The sequence below is a fragment of the Labrus mixtus genome, chromosome 15 (genome assembly GCF_963584025.1).
Source record: "Labrus mixtus chromosome 15, fLabMix1.1, whole genome shotgun sequence".
NCBI lineage: Eukaryota > Metazoa > Chordata > Actinopteri > Labriformes > Labridae > Labrus > Labrus mixtus.
In genome coordinates this window covers 2,328,479-2,347,146 of record NC_083626.1, presented here as the reverse complement: position 1 = coordinate 2,347,146, position 18,668 = coordinate 2,328,479, and the positions used below count along the sequence as shown (strand labels likewise).

The following is an 18,668-nucleotide window of genomic DNA, read 5'->3' as shown; positions in this document are numbered from 1 at the left end:
ATACAAGATGTTAAAAAGTCAGTGAACTCAGTTAAAAACTGTCCTGCATGACCAGGAGGACGGTAAATTAAAATACAATAAAAGGGATTGATCCTTCCAATTTTGGTAAGTTTTTGTTCAAAGGTGTTGAAATGATCTGTGCTCACCAATTGACATGAGAATGTGTTTTTCCAAACAACAGCGAGACCTCCCCCACGGCCAGACAAACGTGGGGTCCCAATAACGGTACAGTCCCTGGGGCATAGTTCATTTAAATGAACATATTCCATATCCCTCTGCCATGTCTCAGTTAGGAGGGTATTTTATTGTTTATTTTTTACAGTCTATGGTTAGGAGTAGAAAAGACACATTTTCTCTTGAAAATAGGTCATTTAAAATATGTGACTTATTTACCACTGAGCGGGCATTGATCAAACACATTTGAATAGAGTCTGTGTTAGGAGCTTTAAAAGCTTTGGGGGAGCGAGAAATTAGTCGGATCACTTGCCCACGATGGTGATCCTGACAATCAGGAAGGCGTGAGTGGTGGTAAGTGATTCTGACTGGGATGGCCATGGTAGAAGTAGCAGCCCCACCTAACCTCAAGAGGGAGCTATTGGGGTCTGCATGAGGGAGAGAGCGTAAGTTAGTCTGGTGAGTGGAGGCTTGTCTGGGGGAGCTACCTGGAGAGCTGACGGCTGAGGTCGGAGGTCGGAGCGAAAAAAGTGATGAGTCATTGAGGGCGTGGAAAAAGGTGCAGCAGGTGGTGAGGGGGTGTGTGATGTCAACAGTCAGGCATGTGTAGTTGATTGCACAGCGTGTTCCATGTTAGCTGCTAGCATGCGAGTCGACTACCCTGCCAGTTTGGATGGACTCCATCCGCTCTAAAAAAGGAGGAGCGGTTCCAAAACAGGTTAAAATTGTCGATAAAACCAATGTTGTGCAGTCTGCAGGTGGACTGAAGCCATGTGTGGAGGCTGAGCGTGGGTATGGGACCTGAAATAAAAATGTCTTTTCCACACTTGATTAAGACGTTAAAAAGATTATTAAAATCATTTTTGGTCAGCTCAGATGTCATCCGGGTGGTGTCATTTGTTCCAATGTGAACAATGACACGGACAATGGAGGACGGGAGCGAAACAGCCCAGGGAGTTTATCCAGGATCACAGGAACAGTGGCTCCAGGGTAGCAGTGAGTGGCTGCGTTGAAGAAACGGGTATGCCTTGTTATGGAGTCCCCAACAATCAGTGTGGTTGGAGCAAAGAGGGGGCGAAGAGATGATGTTTGTGGGCCGCGGCCATTGCCGTCGGCATCCGGACCCGGTGTCCGGACGGACGGGAGCTGTGCAGGAGCCGGGGCATTGCTGGTTGTGGTATGTTCTGCCGGCACAGAGCGAGGCAGCCTTCCGGAGCGCCTGAGAACGGCATCCTTTAGGATCTTCCGACCTTCTCCGAGCCCTTGTTATGACCCCGGACAACCACATTTCTGGCTACTGTTTGTGTTTTTCAACTTTAGTGCTCCCTGGTGGTAGTGTCAACAATTGCAAAGCAGTACACCATTTGCCAGAAGAAATAAATAAAGGAATGTGATTTTTAAAGATAAAATAACTTGGGCACAAATAGGGACTTTCAGTGTTCTTGATCCCTTTATTTTCCATCAGTGAAGACAAGATGGTAAAATGTTCAGATGATATTTTAAAAACCCTTTGCTCAGCGAGATGTAAAAACACTTTAAACGAGACAGCCTGGATGCATACGAAATATTTCATTTTTAATAATCATACATGATTGTGTTTAAAAAGATCAGACAGGATGAACACAACTTCAGGCACTAGCAAAGTTAACCCGAAGGTTTAATCACCTGATGGATTAGACATGAAAGCTATAGATGTGTAAATTAGTAACATGTGAAATGTTGATTATGATAAGGATCGTTTTTGTCCACAGTCCAGAAACCATGGCAGGTACATTTAACTTTATCTTCTAAAGAAACAAGTGCTTTTTATTTGTGTGATTCACAAATCTGCCATGTTTACTGGTTTAATGTAAGATCCTGAGATGCAGAAGAGGTTTGTTTGATGTATCAGAGGTCATGGGTCATGTATCAGGTCAGTTGAAGCCTCCAAGTGTTAGCAGCACCTGAGCATCTGAAAAGATGGCTATGAATCCCTGTTAAAATAAAGACACTGGTCAGCCTCACAGCAGCATCACTCCTGAATGTTTCCAACATGAGTAGTGCGCTCTTTCACTCATACTCACCTCTTCCACCTGCAGAACCGTGTTAACCAGCTGTGCTTGTCTCATTCTGGGTATTTCAACACCTTTGCCAAGTATCTCTGAAATAGAAAATGAAATGTCTAAAAGGATAATGTCGATACTGTAGCAGACAGGGTGCAGACTGCATCCTACTGCACAGCAGAGTTCAGTGAGGAAGTGGGTGTGGCCTAGGAGAGGGAAATTAATGATTGTTTGCACTTGACAAACAAATGACACAGAGAGGAGTGGGAGAGAAGAATGACAGAAGAAGGGTTCAGGCCGCTTTCTATCTCTGGGCTGCCAATGATTAAAGGAGAGGAGTGCTCCTAAAACTTCAGAGTGGGTACATTGTTTTTTTGTCTTCTTTGGTCTGGAGAGCTGCAACCCTTTCTGCTACAAAACCCCTCGACAGGTGATATCACCCCTCTCTCTTTACTACCTCACCTCAAGACTTCCACTGCTTCAGGCCTCCAAACTCTCCTCCCCTCTCCCAACCAGCAATTCACACCCCTTCACTCACACACACACACACACACACACACACACACACACACACACACACACACACACACACACACACACACACACACACACACACACACACACACACACACACACACACACAAACACCCTCTTTCTTTCATTGTTGGCAAAGCTATGAAATGTTTTCTTTTGTCCTGAATTTATGTTAAATTTATAAATACACATTAACTTTGGTTTAATTTCCTTTCATAGCGTGGTTTTTTATTGAATGTAAGGCAGAATTCTAGCTATTCTCCCTGCAACTTTTGATTGACAGACTTAAGGGTCTGTATGGCACCCATTTGGACAATTGCTTGATTTCAGTTATGCTACAATACACATTAAACATTTAACCTTTCCACCTGCACATGAAAGAGCAGTGGTTAATAATAATAATATTATTTTATTATTATTATTATTAAGAGCAGGAATTCTTACATTAAGCTGCACATGAAGGAGCAATGGTTAATAATAATAATAATAATATTATTAAGAGCAGGAATTCTTACATTAAGCTGCACATGAAGGAGCAGTGGTTAATAATAATAATAATAATATTATTAAGAGCAGGAATTCTTACATTAAGCTGCACATGAAGGAGCAATGGTTAATAATAATAATAATATTATTAAGAGCAGGAATTCTTACATTAAGCTGCACATGAAGGAGCAATGGTTAATAATAATAATAATAATATTATTAAGAGCAGGAATTCTTACATTAAGCTGCACATGAAGGAGCAATGGTTAATAATAATAATAATAATATTATTAAGAGCAGGAATTCTTACATTAAGCTGCACATGAAGGAGCAGTGGTTAATAATAACAATAATAATAATAATAATAATAATATTATTATTAAGAGCAGGAATTCTTACATTAAGCTGCACATGAAGGAGCAGTAGTTAATGATTTCAGGGTAGAAGAGTGATCGATTGAGAAGTGATCATATATCAACAACAAAATCTACGGCTCACCATTTAGTTTTGCCAAAGCAAACGTTGATCCAATTCTCCCGTACTTTTCCAAAGCATCAGTCTGTAAAGAGAGACATTTGACTTTTTAAAGTTTGTGAAAACACATATGGTTGTCCATGACCGTTTGAAGTAGCTTTGGTTTGTGTATTGTACCTTAAATGGTCCCACTTCACTTGCAGCCAGTGTCAGTGTAAAACTGTTTGAAAGAAAGCAGAGTTATTATTTTGAGTCTGAGTTTTTTAAACGTAGGCTCATGTGTTAAAAATCATGGTTGTGCTTACTTATCCATCTTCAGGGAACCCTTCAGTTTCCCACTTGCAATCCACACTTTTCCACTGAGTTGAGTGTCCTGAAAGAAAGAGGTTTAAATGGCGAAAAAGAAGTATTTTGCCCCTGACAGGTCTCATATCTCACATTTAAGTAGTTGTAATCTAATCTAATCTATGTTTTGCATTTTCTAATTGCTGTTTTATCATTTTCAGAAGCTGCAGAACTCATACCTGCAGGTATTCATACTGCCCAAAGGTGTTTGATCAAGATCAGTTACTCTTTCATTGTAAAGTGAAAAGGTTTCTCCCAAAAAAAAATGAACGATCTTCTTGAATACTCACAACATTGAGCTTGAACAGTGGGGTCTGAGTTTTATTTGCCTGGATGGCAAAGGCCTTCACGGCGCCCTGGAAGCCCAGTTTAACAGCACCAGGCAGGAAGGAGAACAGTGGAATCTCTCTGGCATAAACCTGCAGGCTCATCAGCAGGTCTGGAAACATCTTTGGAAGCTGCAGAGAGAGAGAGAGGGAAAAGAGAAGGTAGACATTTAAGTCACGGTAGCATTCTTTTACTTTTAATAGATGCAGCTGAATAGCGCCGATTCTACAGACTGCTGAGGCCCTATGCACAAATTAATAGGGGGGCCCATCTACCCAGCGTTCATCACCATTATATCTGCCAGTGTCCAAACTCCTCTTACTCTTTCTTTCCTCTTTCTTTTTTCACTCCCAGACACATAAAACCTCTTCTTTTTCCTTCAGAGACTTTCACTGACAAACTTTGTTTTTCACAGTATAAAGCAAGTTATAGTCAGCAGGGAAACAATAGTGAGTGGTGTCAGATGGGGCCCCCTGAGGGAGATTTCCTACTGTCATTGCAAGATTGGCACATTAGGGCCACTCCTGTGATTTAAAGTTTGTCAGCCATTTGGTGGCCCTTCTACTGGCCTGGGGGCCCCAAGTGGTTGACTGCCTTGCCTGTTGACATGCAGCGAAGAGCCACGGTCAGGAGCTGCATCGACTTTGCCTGTGTTCACTGGGTGTCGTTGTTTTCATGGACTGTAGAAATGACTATATGTATACACTTTGTGTGAGTGCTATTCTTATCAGTGAATCATATTCTTTTGAATACAATAATAATTGTGATGCTACAATTGATAATAAGTCGAATGATTCAACTGAATATTAAAAATAAATCTTGGTGTAACACATCAAATGAGGACATGAATTTGTTTATAAAAATATTGTTTTCTTTTAATGTGATTTGACCTTTGGCACATCTGACTCCATGTGATTGAGAGACTGGTCCAATGAATCAACTCCATGTTTTACAAAACTATTCATCAGGTAAGACAACATCTAAGGCAGCTTGAACATACAATATGTTTTGTGTGATACAGGAAGGGGTTATACCTGTGCGTGCTCTGTTTTTTAATATATATAAATAAATCATTCTGGGTTTTGGATATTGAATCTCATAAAATAATATAACAAAGAGTATGTTATAAACCTGCCCTCTCAGTAAAGTGGGTTAGATTACGATTTTAGTTACGATTTTAATTTTTTTGATTAATGTTATTTCACTATTACTTCTTAAGGAAAACATGTTTAAAGAAAGAGAGCTGACCTGATAAAACTAGTGGTTTATCTACTTGACTTTAACTTTTTTATTTAAACTTTATTTAACTAGGAAAAATCTCATTGAGATTAAGAATCTCTTTTACAAGCGCGTCCTGGCCAAGACAGGCAGCAGCATAATTAACTGGGTTTCAGACATAAAACACTTAACAACAATAATAAACATAAATAAAGGAATGACAAATATAAGAAACATTAATCCAAATGTATCATTAATCATCAACAATAAGAGATCAAAAAGGGCAGTAAGAGTCAGTTAGCTCATCTACAGTCAGATATACCTTCCTCCAGAACATTAAGAAGTCCTTTAAAAACATCCATTGAAACCAGCTCCCGCAGATTGAGAGTATCTCGCAATGATTCCAAGAAGAAGGAGCAGCATACTTGAACGCCCTTTTTCCCAATCATGTTTGAATCATAAGCACTGTCTTCCCTGGAGGGTTGTGATTTATTCTAAAATAATATTATGTCCTTCCCTTATTCTTCCTGGTCTTGAAACACATTCCCCCCCAAAAAAGTCAAATATGTTGATGGATAAAGAAAATGTGGGTACTGAACACCATGCCTGAAGTATGAAACATCATGCTGCCTGGTTCCTTCTGAGCAATTTGAGGTAAAAGCTTTCTTAGTTTAATGCTGCTGTTGATGTTTTCTGGTTCTTAATCAAGTTGGATGACGTTATATCTGTGACATGAAGCAAACTGACATGAGGCCTCTAAATAAACTGCATCCTTCAGTGCTACCAAACCTAACCTTGATATGGATCAACTTACCTGAGGAATAAATTGTCCAAAAGAGCTGGTATTCAGGTGTACAGGAGAGCTTGGGGGTATCTGAGATGATTAAGACAACATTGTGTAATCAGAGACATTGTTATCTTAAAGAAGACAAATGGATGGATTGTTCTGATGTGTTCTGTGTAGCTGTATTCTCGGCTCTCTTTACCTCAGTTGATCAATACATTTAGAGGGTTTTTTTTCTTCCCGGTGCACTTACCATACTATCATTGATGAGGGCTTCGAGCAGTCCAGCTGAGAAGTATCCGTATGAGGCCGAGTTCAGAGTGAATTCAGACAGGCCCATTGACAACATGTAGCCCTGCTGCTCGGGGATGGTGAACGCCTGGGCCTCAAAGGGAGGCTCTGCAGGACTCTTGATACTGTAAAACTCTCCCTTTGAATTAAGAATGGCAAAGGATTCATTACAGCTTGATCGTTTGTTTTTCTATTTACATGCTTTTTCACAAGCTCTCTCTATATTCGCTGAGAATAATAATAACTTTATTTATACAGCACCTTTAAAAACAGATGTTTACAACAACAGTCAGGCCAAACAGAGAGTACAAAAATAAAAGAAATGCAAATAACAGGAATAAGAAAGACACAACAGAGAGGTCTCAAAAGGTAGTTAAAGCTCTAAAGTAATACAATTAAGGAAAATTAAATAAAAGATAAAAAAGTCAACAAGATGATGAGAACAATACAGATATAGAGAAGAGGGAGATGATATCACATCACAGGCACTAAAAACAAAGCAAGAGGCCAAAAGAGAAAAACATTGCAAGAAGGAGTAGGAATGAATAAAAGATTAAGAGCAATAAAATAAATAAATCAAATAATACATTAAAAGGCTAAATCATTAGAAGAAGGATTAAGAATAGATCAAGGTTAAGAGCAATAAAATGAATAAAGGAATGAATAGATAAATAAAAGCAATAAAAGGAGGAACCACATGAAAGCAGGTCTATGAAAGTGAGTTTTTAGAAGTGATTTCAAAGATGTCACTGAATCCGCTCGGCAGGTCGTTCCAAAGTCGAGGGGCCCTGATTGATTTGAGCCTTGACTTTGGAACGACCAGAAGGGCACTGCCCTGAAGATCTGAGGTCACGAGCGTCTTGGACATATCTTTCTAGGTGTGTGTTTTTAAGAGCTGAATGAATGGTGTGGCCTAAAGTCAGAGGACCTCACACACAAGAGGAAAATAGATCACATGAAGCTACTTCTGTGTGTGCCTTCCTTACCTTAAGACCCAGATTCAGGCTTGAAGCATCAATGACAGGCAAGCCAGTGAGAGGCAGGTCAATAGTAAGGTCTTGATTCACATCAAAGGAAACTAACCAGGAAATACATAATTTATAGACCTTGTTATTCATTCAAACATTTTATTTTACCGCCATGATTTTCCTTTTTTGATTTAAAAAATATTTAAAAAACTGGGGTGTCTATGCAGCTGTAGCTGTCTGCAGTACCGTTCATGGCCTGTAGATGGGACTCCACGTTAAGAATGGATTCCTCAACAGTAGGGCAGATCTACAAAGAAACACCATGCTTATGTCCTACATTGCTCACCACTGGATATCTATTCAATATATTTTCATACACGCATTATCTGTTTATCTCCACTGATAAAGAACACTTACTTTTCCCTCTATGTCACTTTTGATACGCCCCTTGAAATGGTCCACAAATGGCTGGATGATCCAGCTATTAACAAAAAGGACATTGCAGGGCTTATATCTTGACATCAGCACAAAATAATGACTCATCCGTCCCTCCCTGAGTTCTACTGTACCTTGCTCCACCATGAAATCGAATGTCCACTTCCCCAACTCGAGCATCACAGCTGACACTGGTGACTGACAGACGCCCATCAGGATCTTTCCCCAGGTTCACAATAGAGGTCACATCCATGCTAAATATAGCCATGTTGAATGATCCATGATCACGTCTAAAAATAAACAGCACAAACGTCATCAATGCATGGTGGTGTTGGTGAACGTTTCTCTCTGTAGACACAGAGCCATCGGCCATTTATATGGATATTTGCATTTATCAATAATCTTTATTTGTATAGCACCAATTCATAACAAATGTTGTCTCAAGACACTTGAGACAACCAGAGAAGGTTTAGACTGTACTCTTTGTTATATTATATACAAAGACCCCAATATACATCCACCATGAGCACAGCACTAAAAGCACAGTTTATATATGTAGTCATTTGATATTCTGCTTTCCTTCTGTCTTATCACTCTTCCATGGTTCCCTTTTTATGGTACATTTAAACAAATTTGGCAATTGAAAAAGTGAAAAAAAAGAAAGTCTGTACCTTTAATGAGGCTCTTCTAGTGGGAACATTAGAATGTCGTCCTCATTATGTCTTTATGCACATTTCTCTTTAAATGTTGCAAACTAAATTGTGACTTTTATGATATCAATCCTTTTGCACTTTTGTTGCACATGTGTGTGTTACATTAACTTATACTTAAAACCCCAGATTAAACAGCTATGGGTAATTGGCTTCATGATCAGGGAGTTTAAGGGGAAGTTTAGGAAAAAACTCACATTATGCCAAAGCGTGTCCTCCACCCTCCTGTCATTGCAACACTGAGGCCCAAGGAGGAGGTCTTGAATCCTGTGGCGTCTTGATAGAACTCAACAGTGGGCTCAGGAAAGTCGCACTTTGTTATGGTGATGCTGGTGTACATGGGGAGAGCAGAGATAGGTATGAATAGTTGTGGGGATACACGTCTGAATTGAAAGTGAAAAGGTCAACTGAAATAAATTATAAGCATTATGTGTGCTCAGACTATAAAACAGGTTATTGTTTGTACAAATATTCAAACTGAAGCCTACTTGTTTTGACGGGTATAGTGGTTCCAAAAAGGTTAACTTATAAACTTTAGATCCAAACCAGAACAACAAGACATCTCAAACTGTGAATCCTACCCAGTTAGTGTGTAGTAAACTTTGCCAAGGAAGCCGAGTTTTATTGCACCACTGATGTCAGGGAGAGTGATGAGCTCCAACTTCTCCTGAATCCATCCTGCACCTACTTCTTTCCCTGAAAAAAAACCAAAAACATTCAATAAGTTTATTAAGTAGTTGTGATCACATACTGGCCATATAGTTTTATTCTTTGGGTTCTTTCAGAAAAACTTGAAACAACTATTATGTGTTTAACTGAACTAATATGAACCATCTTACATTGCCTTACCGTATTGAAGTCCTTTGTTCTTCAGAATGACTTGTATTGCAGGATTTTCTCCACAGGTCAGAGAGACGAGCGTAAGCACAACCGCCATAGATGGAAGCATCTTTCTTGGTTCCCGGTGGTGTTAGCAACAGCTTCACAATCCCAAATCTATACCGGTACGCTGCACAGTCAAAGAACTCCTGACATTTACATCCAAGAGTAAAATATAATTTGAAAATCTGAGAGATTAATCACACCAAAGTGATTTGATGAAACATACCTGAATTACTACCAGTTGGAGTGTTTTAAAAGTGAGCTCCTGATGTTTGTGGTGCGTCTGAACGCATGTTGTGACTGCTGCTCTGTTGTTTGAGATATTAAATGAAAATTTTGCTTCCTGTATCATTGAGAAGTGAAACTCCCTGACATCTGACAATAGGCAAGAACAGGTCTGCTGCCTGAGTCTGTGTACATGTATGAGAGGAACAGAAAACTATTCATAGACTGTGGTCTGCCTGTGTTAACCAAAGATATGATAGAAAAAGGAGAGGGGGGAAATGTTTGATTCAAAACAAAATTAATAATATATGAGTTCAATACTGAAAGGAATGTATATATGTGTAGAAATCTTAATATGAACACTTACGCTGATATTACAATCATCAGGGTTGAATAAAATAGAGGTTGTCATTGTTAAGTGGTTGATAAGATTGATGACCATCTGAGTCATTCTTGGAAATAAGCACGTATTACTCTGCTGACATGAAAAAGGAAGTGAAAATGATCTCTTCTGTTCAGTGAATTTCACATACATCTTGTGACCTTTTAGGTGAGAAAAGAATAGGCTTTAGTTTTTCCTAACATTACTAAAGACACCCGGGGTAATAAAGCTAATATAGTCCACATCCTAATTTTTTTGTTGTTGTGTGTGTGTGTTGTTTTTTAAAAGGTGGCTGTACTTGGAGGTATCAAGCCAACTGCAGTTCAATTCAACCACATTTTTCATCCAGGCACAAGATGTTTTGGAGGCCTCTCTTAATTCAGTTGACAGCTTTGTATTCTTTTTGATATATCTTTGTAAGGCAACCCTCAACGTGCTCGTTTTAGAAAAGAGGAAGTTTCCATAATTTTTTTTTTTAGGGGGAAGTCAAGCATGCAGATCACTAAGGCTGAAATGAAAGTAAAATCAGCAAAGCTTCTCAGTCATCTATATTTCAAGGAAACATTAGAATCACCAGCAATAAAATATTTCATTTATTTATCTCTTAATTCAACAAATACTCTTCATCTCACACACACACACCATGATTAGTTCCATTAAATCACAATTAACAAGTTCAATAGGAAGAGAATATTATTGACAGACATGTTTTCATATTACACAATTAGGACCAACTTGCTTGCACTTTGAATTCACTTCATCCATAATGACACTTGAAACATCAAGAAAACAAACAAGCCAACGAGGACTACTATAGGCATATACGATGGAAAATAAAACACAATAAAACTGAAAAAGAATTCTGTTTAAACAACTACACATTTGTCATTTGTTGTTTATTCAATCCAAAGAGTGCCATCTGATGTGATGGAACCCTTTTTATTTTTACATTTTAATGATATATCTAGCAGCTCAAAAAACCATTTAACATATTCACACCATTGTTTTTCACATATTTCATTCCCCTGAAATAAACACGAACACACCCACAGTTAGATCCATGGCGTATATTTCACTGGATCTTTGACAACTTTGCATGAAGACTGACACCTGGATATTCATCCTGCATATTCATCACCCCCATTCATGCGGAGGTTGTTTTCTTCAGTCCATTTAATAAAACATGTTTTCTGGAATGAGTTGACTACTTTACACAATGATTGTAGAGTTTATTATTGCACATTATCACGAAGGCAAAATAAAAAAAAATGTAGGCTACATTTCACACAAAAATCCTCCTCACGAGCTTCATGTCAAGTGGTCAACGTGATGTTTTGATAAGATCTGCGTCATGACAACCTGTCGGAGTGCGACATTTTAGGACATTGTCATTCAGTAAAGGTCATCTCTGTTGCTCTCAGTCATGGATATTGTACTTGAACGCCTCTATGAGCCCTTCGATCGAGTGAATGAAGCCAGATATGGCGCATATGCCTCCAATGACAAAAATGGCAACGTCGAAGAAGACGTGGTGCCACATGAGATTCCTCCACTGGAGCTTCAAGTGAAAGAGGCTGGGCAGGAGGAAGCACAGGCCAGCGCCGGTCAGACTCCCAGTTAAACCCATAAGGAGGGCAAAATGGGGCACAAAGACGGCCATAAGCAGGGTAAAGACTACCAGGGCAATTCGAAGGCCAAGACCCCACGATTTCAGCTGTCCACTTGGGCCATAGCAGTCAGGGAAGATGGCCCTCCCGCCATCTTGGAACAGGGATTTCTCAAGAACCTCGACTGCAGCAAAGAATGGCAGCGGGTAAGACAACAGTGCCTTGGCGACGAGGAAGATGTTCACCACAGCCCGGATAGTTGAAGGCAGGTTATCTGTGATGACCTCTTGGGTCGCGTCTGCCCAAGTCAAGTAGGCCACCAGGGCAAAAAGGCCTTTGAGGACGCAGGCTGCAATGTGAGTCCACTCCATCATGCAGTGAAACTCACTAGGCTTCTGCATGTTTCCCTCCAGGGAGGGGAGGAAAATCTGGGAGGTGTAGCTGAAAACGATGATGCCGATTGAAATGGGGAATTTCTTCACATCGATATAAAACTTGACCTTCTCCCATGCCCAGTCACGCGCCCTGGAGAGGCAGTATGCGAGCACAAGGACGTTGATGACGAAGTGCGCCAGGGTGCAGAGCAAACTGAACTTGGAGACGGCCTTGAGGTTCTTCAGGAACGCGCAAGGCAGGAGCGCGACCGTGGCCACCACGGACCAGGCTTTCTGAGACACAGGGAAGCCTGGGAAACTGTTGTACATCAGGTTTCCGCTGACCACTACGTATAGAATGCATGTCATGACCAGCTCGATGATCTGAGCCACGTTCACAACGTGCCCTCCCAGCGCTGGGAAGCGGGGCGCACAGCAGGCATTGGCGATGTCCACGTAGGAGTCCCTCACGCGCACTTTTATGCCGTCTTCGTTATCCTCGTACAGACATGCGATGAGGATTTTACCGGTATAGCAGCATACCACAGCCGCGAAGATAATGAGGAAGAGACCGAGGTAGCCGCCGTGGAGGATGGCGTACGGTAGGCCGAGGACGAACATGCCCTGCGGAAAGAAAAGCGCAGATGAGTGGTAATGGACGAGGCCCACATCGCAGTGACAGGTCGAGCCAGCCCAAGCATGCGATGAATGAATAGATCACGTCTTACATAATGACATTAATAAAAAGGATTTTGTGTTGTGTAAATGGCAATGCGTTTAAAGACAATATTTGTTTGACTGATGATGTCTGCATCGCAACATTATTTTCTATGTTGCCTCGCCCTTGAAAAGGCCTTCCATTTACGCACTTTATATGCCGGATTACAGGAATTATTTAAAAAGGATTTTTCAATTTATTCGGGTACAACTATAATTTGATGGGGACACCGATAAGCACGTGGGTGCCTTTCAGCCTCAGGGCTATCAAAGTCGAACAGGCCCGGCCTGCAGCTCATCTGATAAAAAGATTTGAATAAATAAATTCCCCCACCCACTAGATGTGGTGAATTCAGACACACATACAGACACATTTTTTTTTTTTTTATAAAACGCGTGATTTTAGCGCTCATTATTATTAATAACCTTGATGTTTAAGACAGTAAAATGTAACCTATCCGACAGAGTTTATCGCTTTGCTTTAGGAATTATCGGATTGTGCAGAGAAATATGTTTCCTTGGCATAGGCCGATATTTTTGATTCAAATTATGAAAATTTTCAAGGTGACTTATTGTCGAGTTGCAGGCCTAATAAATGCAGAAGCCTATAGCCTTCTTGGTGTTTTTGCATTCACAAATAAAAGATGAAAGTAATCTGTGTACCTGAATGGCATTGGTGACGTTCCAGCCAGCTTCCCATGTCGTGATTTTTGGCTTATCCTCCTCCAGTGAGCCACTTGGCTTCAGGGACGAAGGCCTCCGACCGGTACCGTCCCTCTGGTAGTGGCTGTCTCCTTCCAGATCCCCCCCTCCCTCCATGGGTCCCCCTTCCTCTTCGCCCTGAAGAACATCCATTTGCATCCCTTGCCTGTAGTCATAATCCAAGTCATCGCACTCGGCGAAACCCAAGCCCTCATCGTCCGTTGCGGCCTGGAAGCCCAGTCGGGCGAACACCCCGCTGACCTTGGCCTGAGATTTGTTGGACACCGTGTGGGCCGCATTGGTCAGCTTGTTGGTGAGCTTGTGTCGTATTAAGTGAGCCATTTTAGTCGAATTAAAAACGTTCTTCAACTGGAAATGGTATTACCGAGTAAAAATCCGAGAGGCAGCTGCATGCAGAGTGATTTAATTGCGCTTTATCTACTACTGTATATCCATGCCTGTTGCCTCTTCAATGTCGTCACAAAGCTAATAAGCCTTCTAACGGCAACCTAACCGTTTCACCCAAACCGTAAAAAATCCTCAGCCGCTTTTCTTAGCTTGCTCTTCCATAGTACTCCCTCAAAATGCACTCGTTGGTATATGTAGGCTATAAAACGAAGAAACGCCCCACAAAACAGAGGAAACGACAATTTGTCCTCATTTGTCGTTAAAAAAGATAATTCGGCATTTTTTCACCAGATTTCTCTTTTGGGAGTCCTGGTGGTGACAGCGCGAGCGCTGGAATCTCTGACAGCATCACCCGGAGAGAGAAGAGAGAGAGAGAGAGAGGGAGAGAGAGAGAGAGAGAGGGAGAGAGAGAGAGAAGAGGGAGAGAGAGAGAGAGAGAGAGAGAGAGAGAGAGAGAAGAGGGAGAGAGAGGGAGAGAGAGAGAGAAGAGGGAGAGAGAGAGAGAAGAGGGAGAGAGAGAGAGAGAGAGAGAGAGAGAGAGAGAAGAGGGAGAGAGAGGGAGAGAGAGAGAGAGAGAGAGAGAAGAGGGAGAGAGAGAGAGAGAGAGAGAGAGGCGTGCACGTGACCGCATAGAGTGTAAAGGGCTCGTGCACAGGGGAAAATTGTCACGAATAAGAGAGAGAGAGAGAGAGAGAGAGAGAGAGAGAGAGAGAGAGAGAGAGAGACCCTCCGAATGGGAATTAATTTCTTCGCAAGTAATCACGAGGATAAACCGGTCAGGTCATAGGAAGGGGAAGGAATTGTACCTGACATTATGCATGAATGAAGAGATCAAACATTTCACATGTGTTCATGCCATTTTTGACAAAAGGTTATCAAGCACTGCCATCAACTCATAGAGTCATATTGCGAAACAATGACAAGGGCCTATGCTATGTAAAAAAAAGCTTCTTTTTTTTTTTTTTTTATCTAGCCTATATATTTCCCTTCACAGTGTCTTTAATTTCGCGAATAGATTTACTACCATAAAGCCTATTAATAAACCTCTTTCGCCAGATTACAAAAAAAATCTTATTGCGTCAGAAAAAATGATCCGACGAACGTGCTCGTTTTTAAATGGAAAAGAAAAAAATAGGAATTGAAGCTTCATTCTACTCCGAGTCTGCATACAATCAAATACACTGTCCACAGCCGTACACACATCACATGAGCTTTTTCTTGCTGTTCTGCTGGTAGAATAATATATAGGAATAATTATAATGGGCTACACATCTTTCCTACAACAAAAAAATATTTTTTTTGATAGGGGAAATAGGATGCAAAAATGGAGCAATAATTTCCATAGCCTGTAAAATAGGCCTCACCTTTATATCGAAACATTTAATAGGCACTGTTAGAATGTCATCCCGGCTGCATACTACTACAGATTTTACATTGCCCGCTCATCTAACATCTGGACAGATGAGCATGTTCAGCAGGCTGTAAAGAAATGCAACTCGTTGTTGATATGATGAACATGCTGCAGCTGGCCTGCTGCAGAGCACTGACAGCACCACGGACAGCTCCTCCATCACGGGTAGAAAAAACACACTCATCGGCCGCTCTCTTTTGAGTCACAGAATTACAGGGGTTAAAAGTCTACCCATTTAACAAACCACGCATTGTATCGCATAGCTTTATCAATTCATGTCTTATAATAGGATGCATTTTACAAAGATCTGCATGGTGGAAAAATATCGGGTGGAAAGGTAGGCTATTCGTTGTCTTCGTCTGCTCTAATCCTCAGGAATAAGAAGCACCTCGTCCTCTCCTCCATAATCTGCTGTGACACTGCTGAGCAAAACTGTCATGATTTTTTTGCAGCCTGCAGAAATGTGAGCGACTGTGGCATGAAAGGCTGAAAAACCTATTAATTTATTTCATTGCCGCGATAATAATGCTTTAAAAAACATTGAAAAGTTCCTCTAGTTAGGGGAATGGAGAACGAAAAAAGAATGATTTAATTTTCATGATGCGGGCAGAATGGAGCACATGAGAGACAATAATTTACAAGCAACATTGCGAGACAAAAAACGTAACATGAACGAGAGCGGTCTAAATTTAGAAACCAGCTGGAGGACAGAGAAAGTTCCGCATATTTTCATGCTTGGCTTGGGCTGCTTTGCCAGCTGCTATTTGTGTTCAGGCCAACAAAGTGTTTGTTAGTGAGTGTGTGTCATCCATGTCTGGGGGTATGTGCGCGTGAGTGTGGGCGTGTGTGTAGGGCAGTGAGGAAACAGGGAGAGTCCTTGAGGCATATCTCCCTCCCCCATCACACGCACAATCCGGGGACTAACGTTGGGACAGAGTGTCGGCTGCAAATGTCACTCACGCGCACACTAAAACGCCAGCACGCAGAAGACATGCAGCATCACACTAAATGTATAAAAATCGAAATAAAATATACTTTATTGCTATAAAAAATACAAAAGCAACGAAAGTAGTCGTACAGGCTGCATGATTTTACCTCCTTTCTGAATTAAGAAATAGTATCCTATTAAATAGGCGATGTAGGCCTATATATAAAAAATGATCAAGAATTCTCTCCAGTGCAATAATATATCTAGGCTTACTTCCGAGCTACCCTTTCATGACAAAATGGATTTCCAGTGTGCTTTTTTAAATGAACGCTTTAGGATCGGTTGCTGGGGCGACCAATTTGGCTTTAAGGCTACAAAGAGAAGGATTAATCCACGCTGGATGTGTGAGTGTGAGAGAGAGACAGCAAGATACAGACACTAAGAGAGGGATGTGGTGTGTACGTAAACTAGCTTTATTCAGTGTGTGTGTGTGTGTGTGTGTGTGTGTGTGTGTGTGTGTGTGTGTGTGTGTGTGTGCGTTTGTGCATGCTTGTGCGTGAGAGAGTGAGAGAGAGATAGAGAGAGAATGGAGATAGGTAGGGGCTTATAGCCTCGTCTAACAGCCATGCAGTGCTGACTGGAAGCAATAATCTCTGATAGTTGCCATGGCCACAGTAATTGGAGGGGGTGCTCATGTGTGTTTATGTTGAGATTTTAGAGAAAAGAGGTTTTCTCATACGGTTATTTGATTTTTGGGGGGTTTGAAAGCCTTGACTGCCCGCATGGAAGGATAATTAAAACATTTAAGGGTTCCACCTAACTCTAAGACGAAAAGCCTAAATTAATACTGACAAACCGACAATGATACTGAATATTAAGGTCTTCTGTGCCTCTTACAAAACTTCACAGGATTGATAATATATTTTATTTTTAATCATAGAAAATCTATTTGTATATTTGTGCGCAAATGCATCGTTATAATTAGCAAATATGTCAGTCGGCATTATGTTTTGAAAATACCAAAAATCTTTGGATTAGGGAAAACACACACACGCACACACACACACACACACACACACACACACACACACACACACACACACACACACACACACACACACACACACACACACACACACACATTTGTAAATTAAGACAGATTTAACAGCATTTGTTATTTCGCTTAAAAGGTGACATGTCCATAGATTAGGCTAGAGACGTCTTTTTCCTTCCGAATGACTGAAACACTTCAAACACTTCATTTCAAAATGAGTTTTCAAACACCTTAGTTTGACGTTTTTCTCACGGAGGGGCAGGCTTTCAATTAGGCCTACTTAACAATCCTCGAACTTTGCTGGCTGAAATGACAGCTAGGCCTATGGGAGATTTTGTCAGCTGTAAGTAGACATCGTTAATATATATATATTTTTAAAACGACAGTTGACTAATAGTTGCTATTTGTTGAAAACAAAAAACCCCAACCAAGAACAATAGAGGAGTCGGCTTTTTTTCCACACGAATAAAGTGTTAAGGTCATTTGGCATTGATGGGTGACAATCAAGTGTCAACATTTCTGTAGGCCTATATGTGTATCAATGAGGTGTTGGGTCACGAACTTTTTTGTAGAAATTGAAACCAAAATAAGTTTTGACTGCCTGGCATACAGACCAAAATATTTTTAGCCTCATATTTTACTATTAGGAGATGGTCAAAATTTCCCACAGAATACCTGCAGAATAGTTGTCCCCCCCCCCCCCCCTATAAAACCGAGGGAATTAAAAAAATATCTAAATATAAGATACAAGTTTACCTTTACTGCAATTTCAAGTTTGATCTCAACATTTTAAAGGAGCCATTATTATTATCAGCCATAGGCCTACATTCTCCCAGCATTCATATTCATGGCATTTGAAAAAATCCTCCTAGACCACATTACTGTTTCATTGGAAGAATTCAGTTTAGTGGAGGAGTTTAGTGAAGGTCAATTCTTAGCTTAGCTCCTTAGCCTGTGGTATAATCAGCCAGGCTGATTAAGGAGATACTACTGTAGACTTCACATTATATGACATCATTGCTGCTGTAAATATTAACATATAGGCTACTTTATACAACTTGATTTTTAAAGAGAAGTAATTTCATTGACTGAAAATGACTCAACACCCAATCTACTGTTGTAAATCTGCCTTACGCTTTGGCAATGCTGACACTGGTTGATGCTTGTCTGAGACATGAAAAAAATATAGT

General features: G+C 40.6%; 3 protein-coding genes across 4 annotated transcripts in view; all 3 read right to left on the bottom strand.

Moving 5' to 3' along the window:
- The window catches only part of atp5f1e (ATP synthase F1 subunit epsilon), a 111,773-nt gene that overhangs the window by 11,993 nt on the left and 81,112 nt on the right, over positions 1-18,668 (bottom strand). The window lies entirely within an intron of this gene.
- bpifcl (BPI fold containing family C, like) lies at positions 1,729-10,025 on the bottom strand. 2 transcript variants are annotated; one of them, XM_061057281.1, is made up of 16 exons: positions 9,897-10,025; positions 9,638-9,816; positions 9,370-9,484; positions 8,986-9,117; positions 8,213-8,368; positions 8,061-8,124; positions 7,890-7,950; positions 7,662-7,753; positions 6,638-6,814; positions 6,415-6,474; positions 4,346-4,513; positions 4,016-4,083; positions 3,888-3,930; positions 3,735-3,795; positions 2,238-2,314; positions 1,729-2,147 (listed from the first exon to the last, which is right to left on the bottom strand). In XM_061057281.1, the coding sequence occupies exons 2-16, from the start codon at positions 9,735-9,737 to the stop codon at positions 2,088-2,090; spliced, it is 1,434 nt and encodes a 477-aa protein (XP_060913264.1). In that variant the 5' UTR covers positions 9,738-9,816; positions 9,897-10,025; the 3' UTR covers positions 1,729-2,087. The 2 variants fall into 2 exon arrangements, with proteins under 2 accessions (XP_060913264.1, XP_060913265.1); XM_061057282.1 differs by having other exon boundaries at positions 9,638-9,797; positions 9,897-10,015.
- Positions 10,848-14,487, bottom strand: LOC132989842 (vesicular inhibitory amino acid transporter-like). Its single transcript, XM_061057738.1, has 2 exons — positions 13,639-14,487; positions 10,848-12,882 (listed from the first exon to the last, which is right to left on the bottom strand). Exons 1-2 carry the CDS (start codon positions 14,017-14,019, stop codon positions 11,695-11,697), a joined length of 1,569 nt encoding a protein of 522 aa, XP_060913721.1. The 5' UTR covers positions 14,020-14,487; the 3' UTR covers positions 10,848-11,694.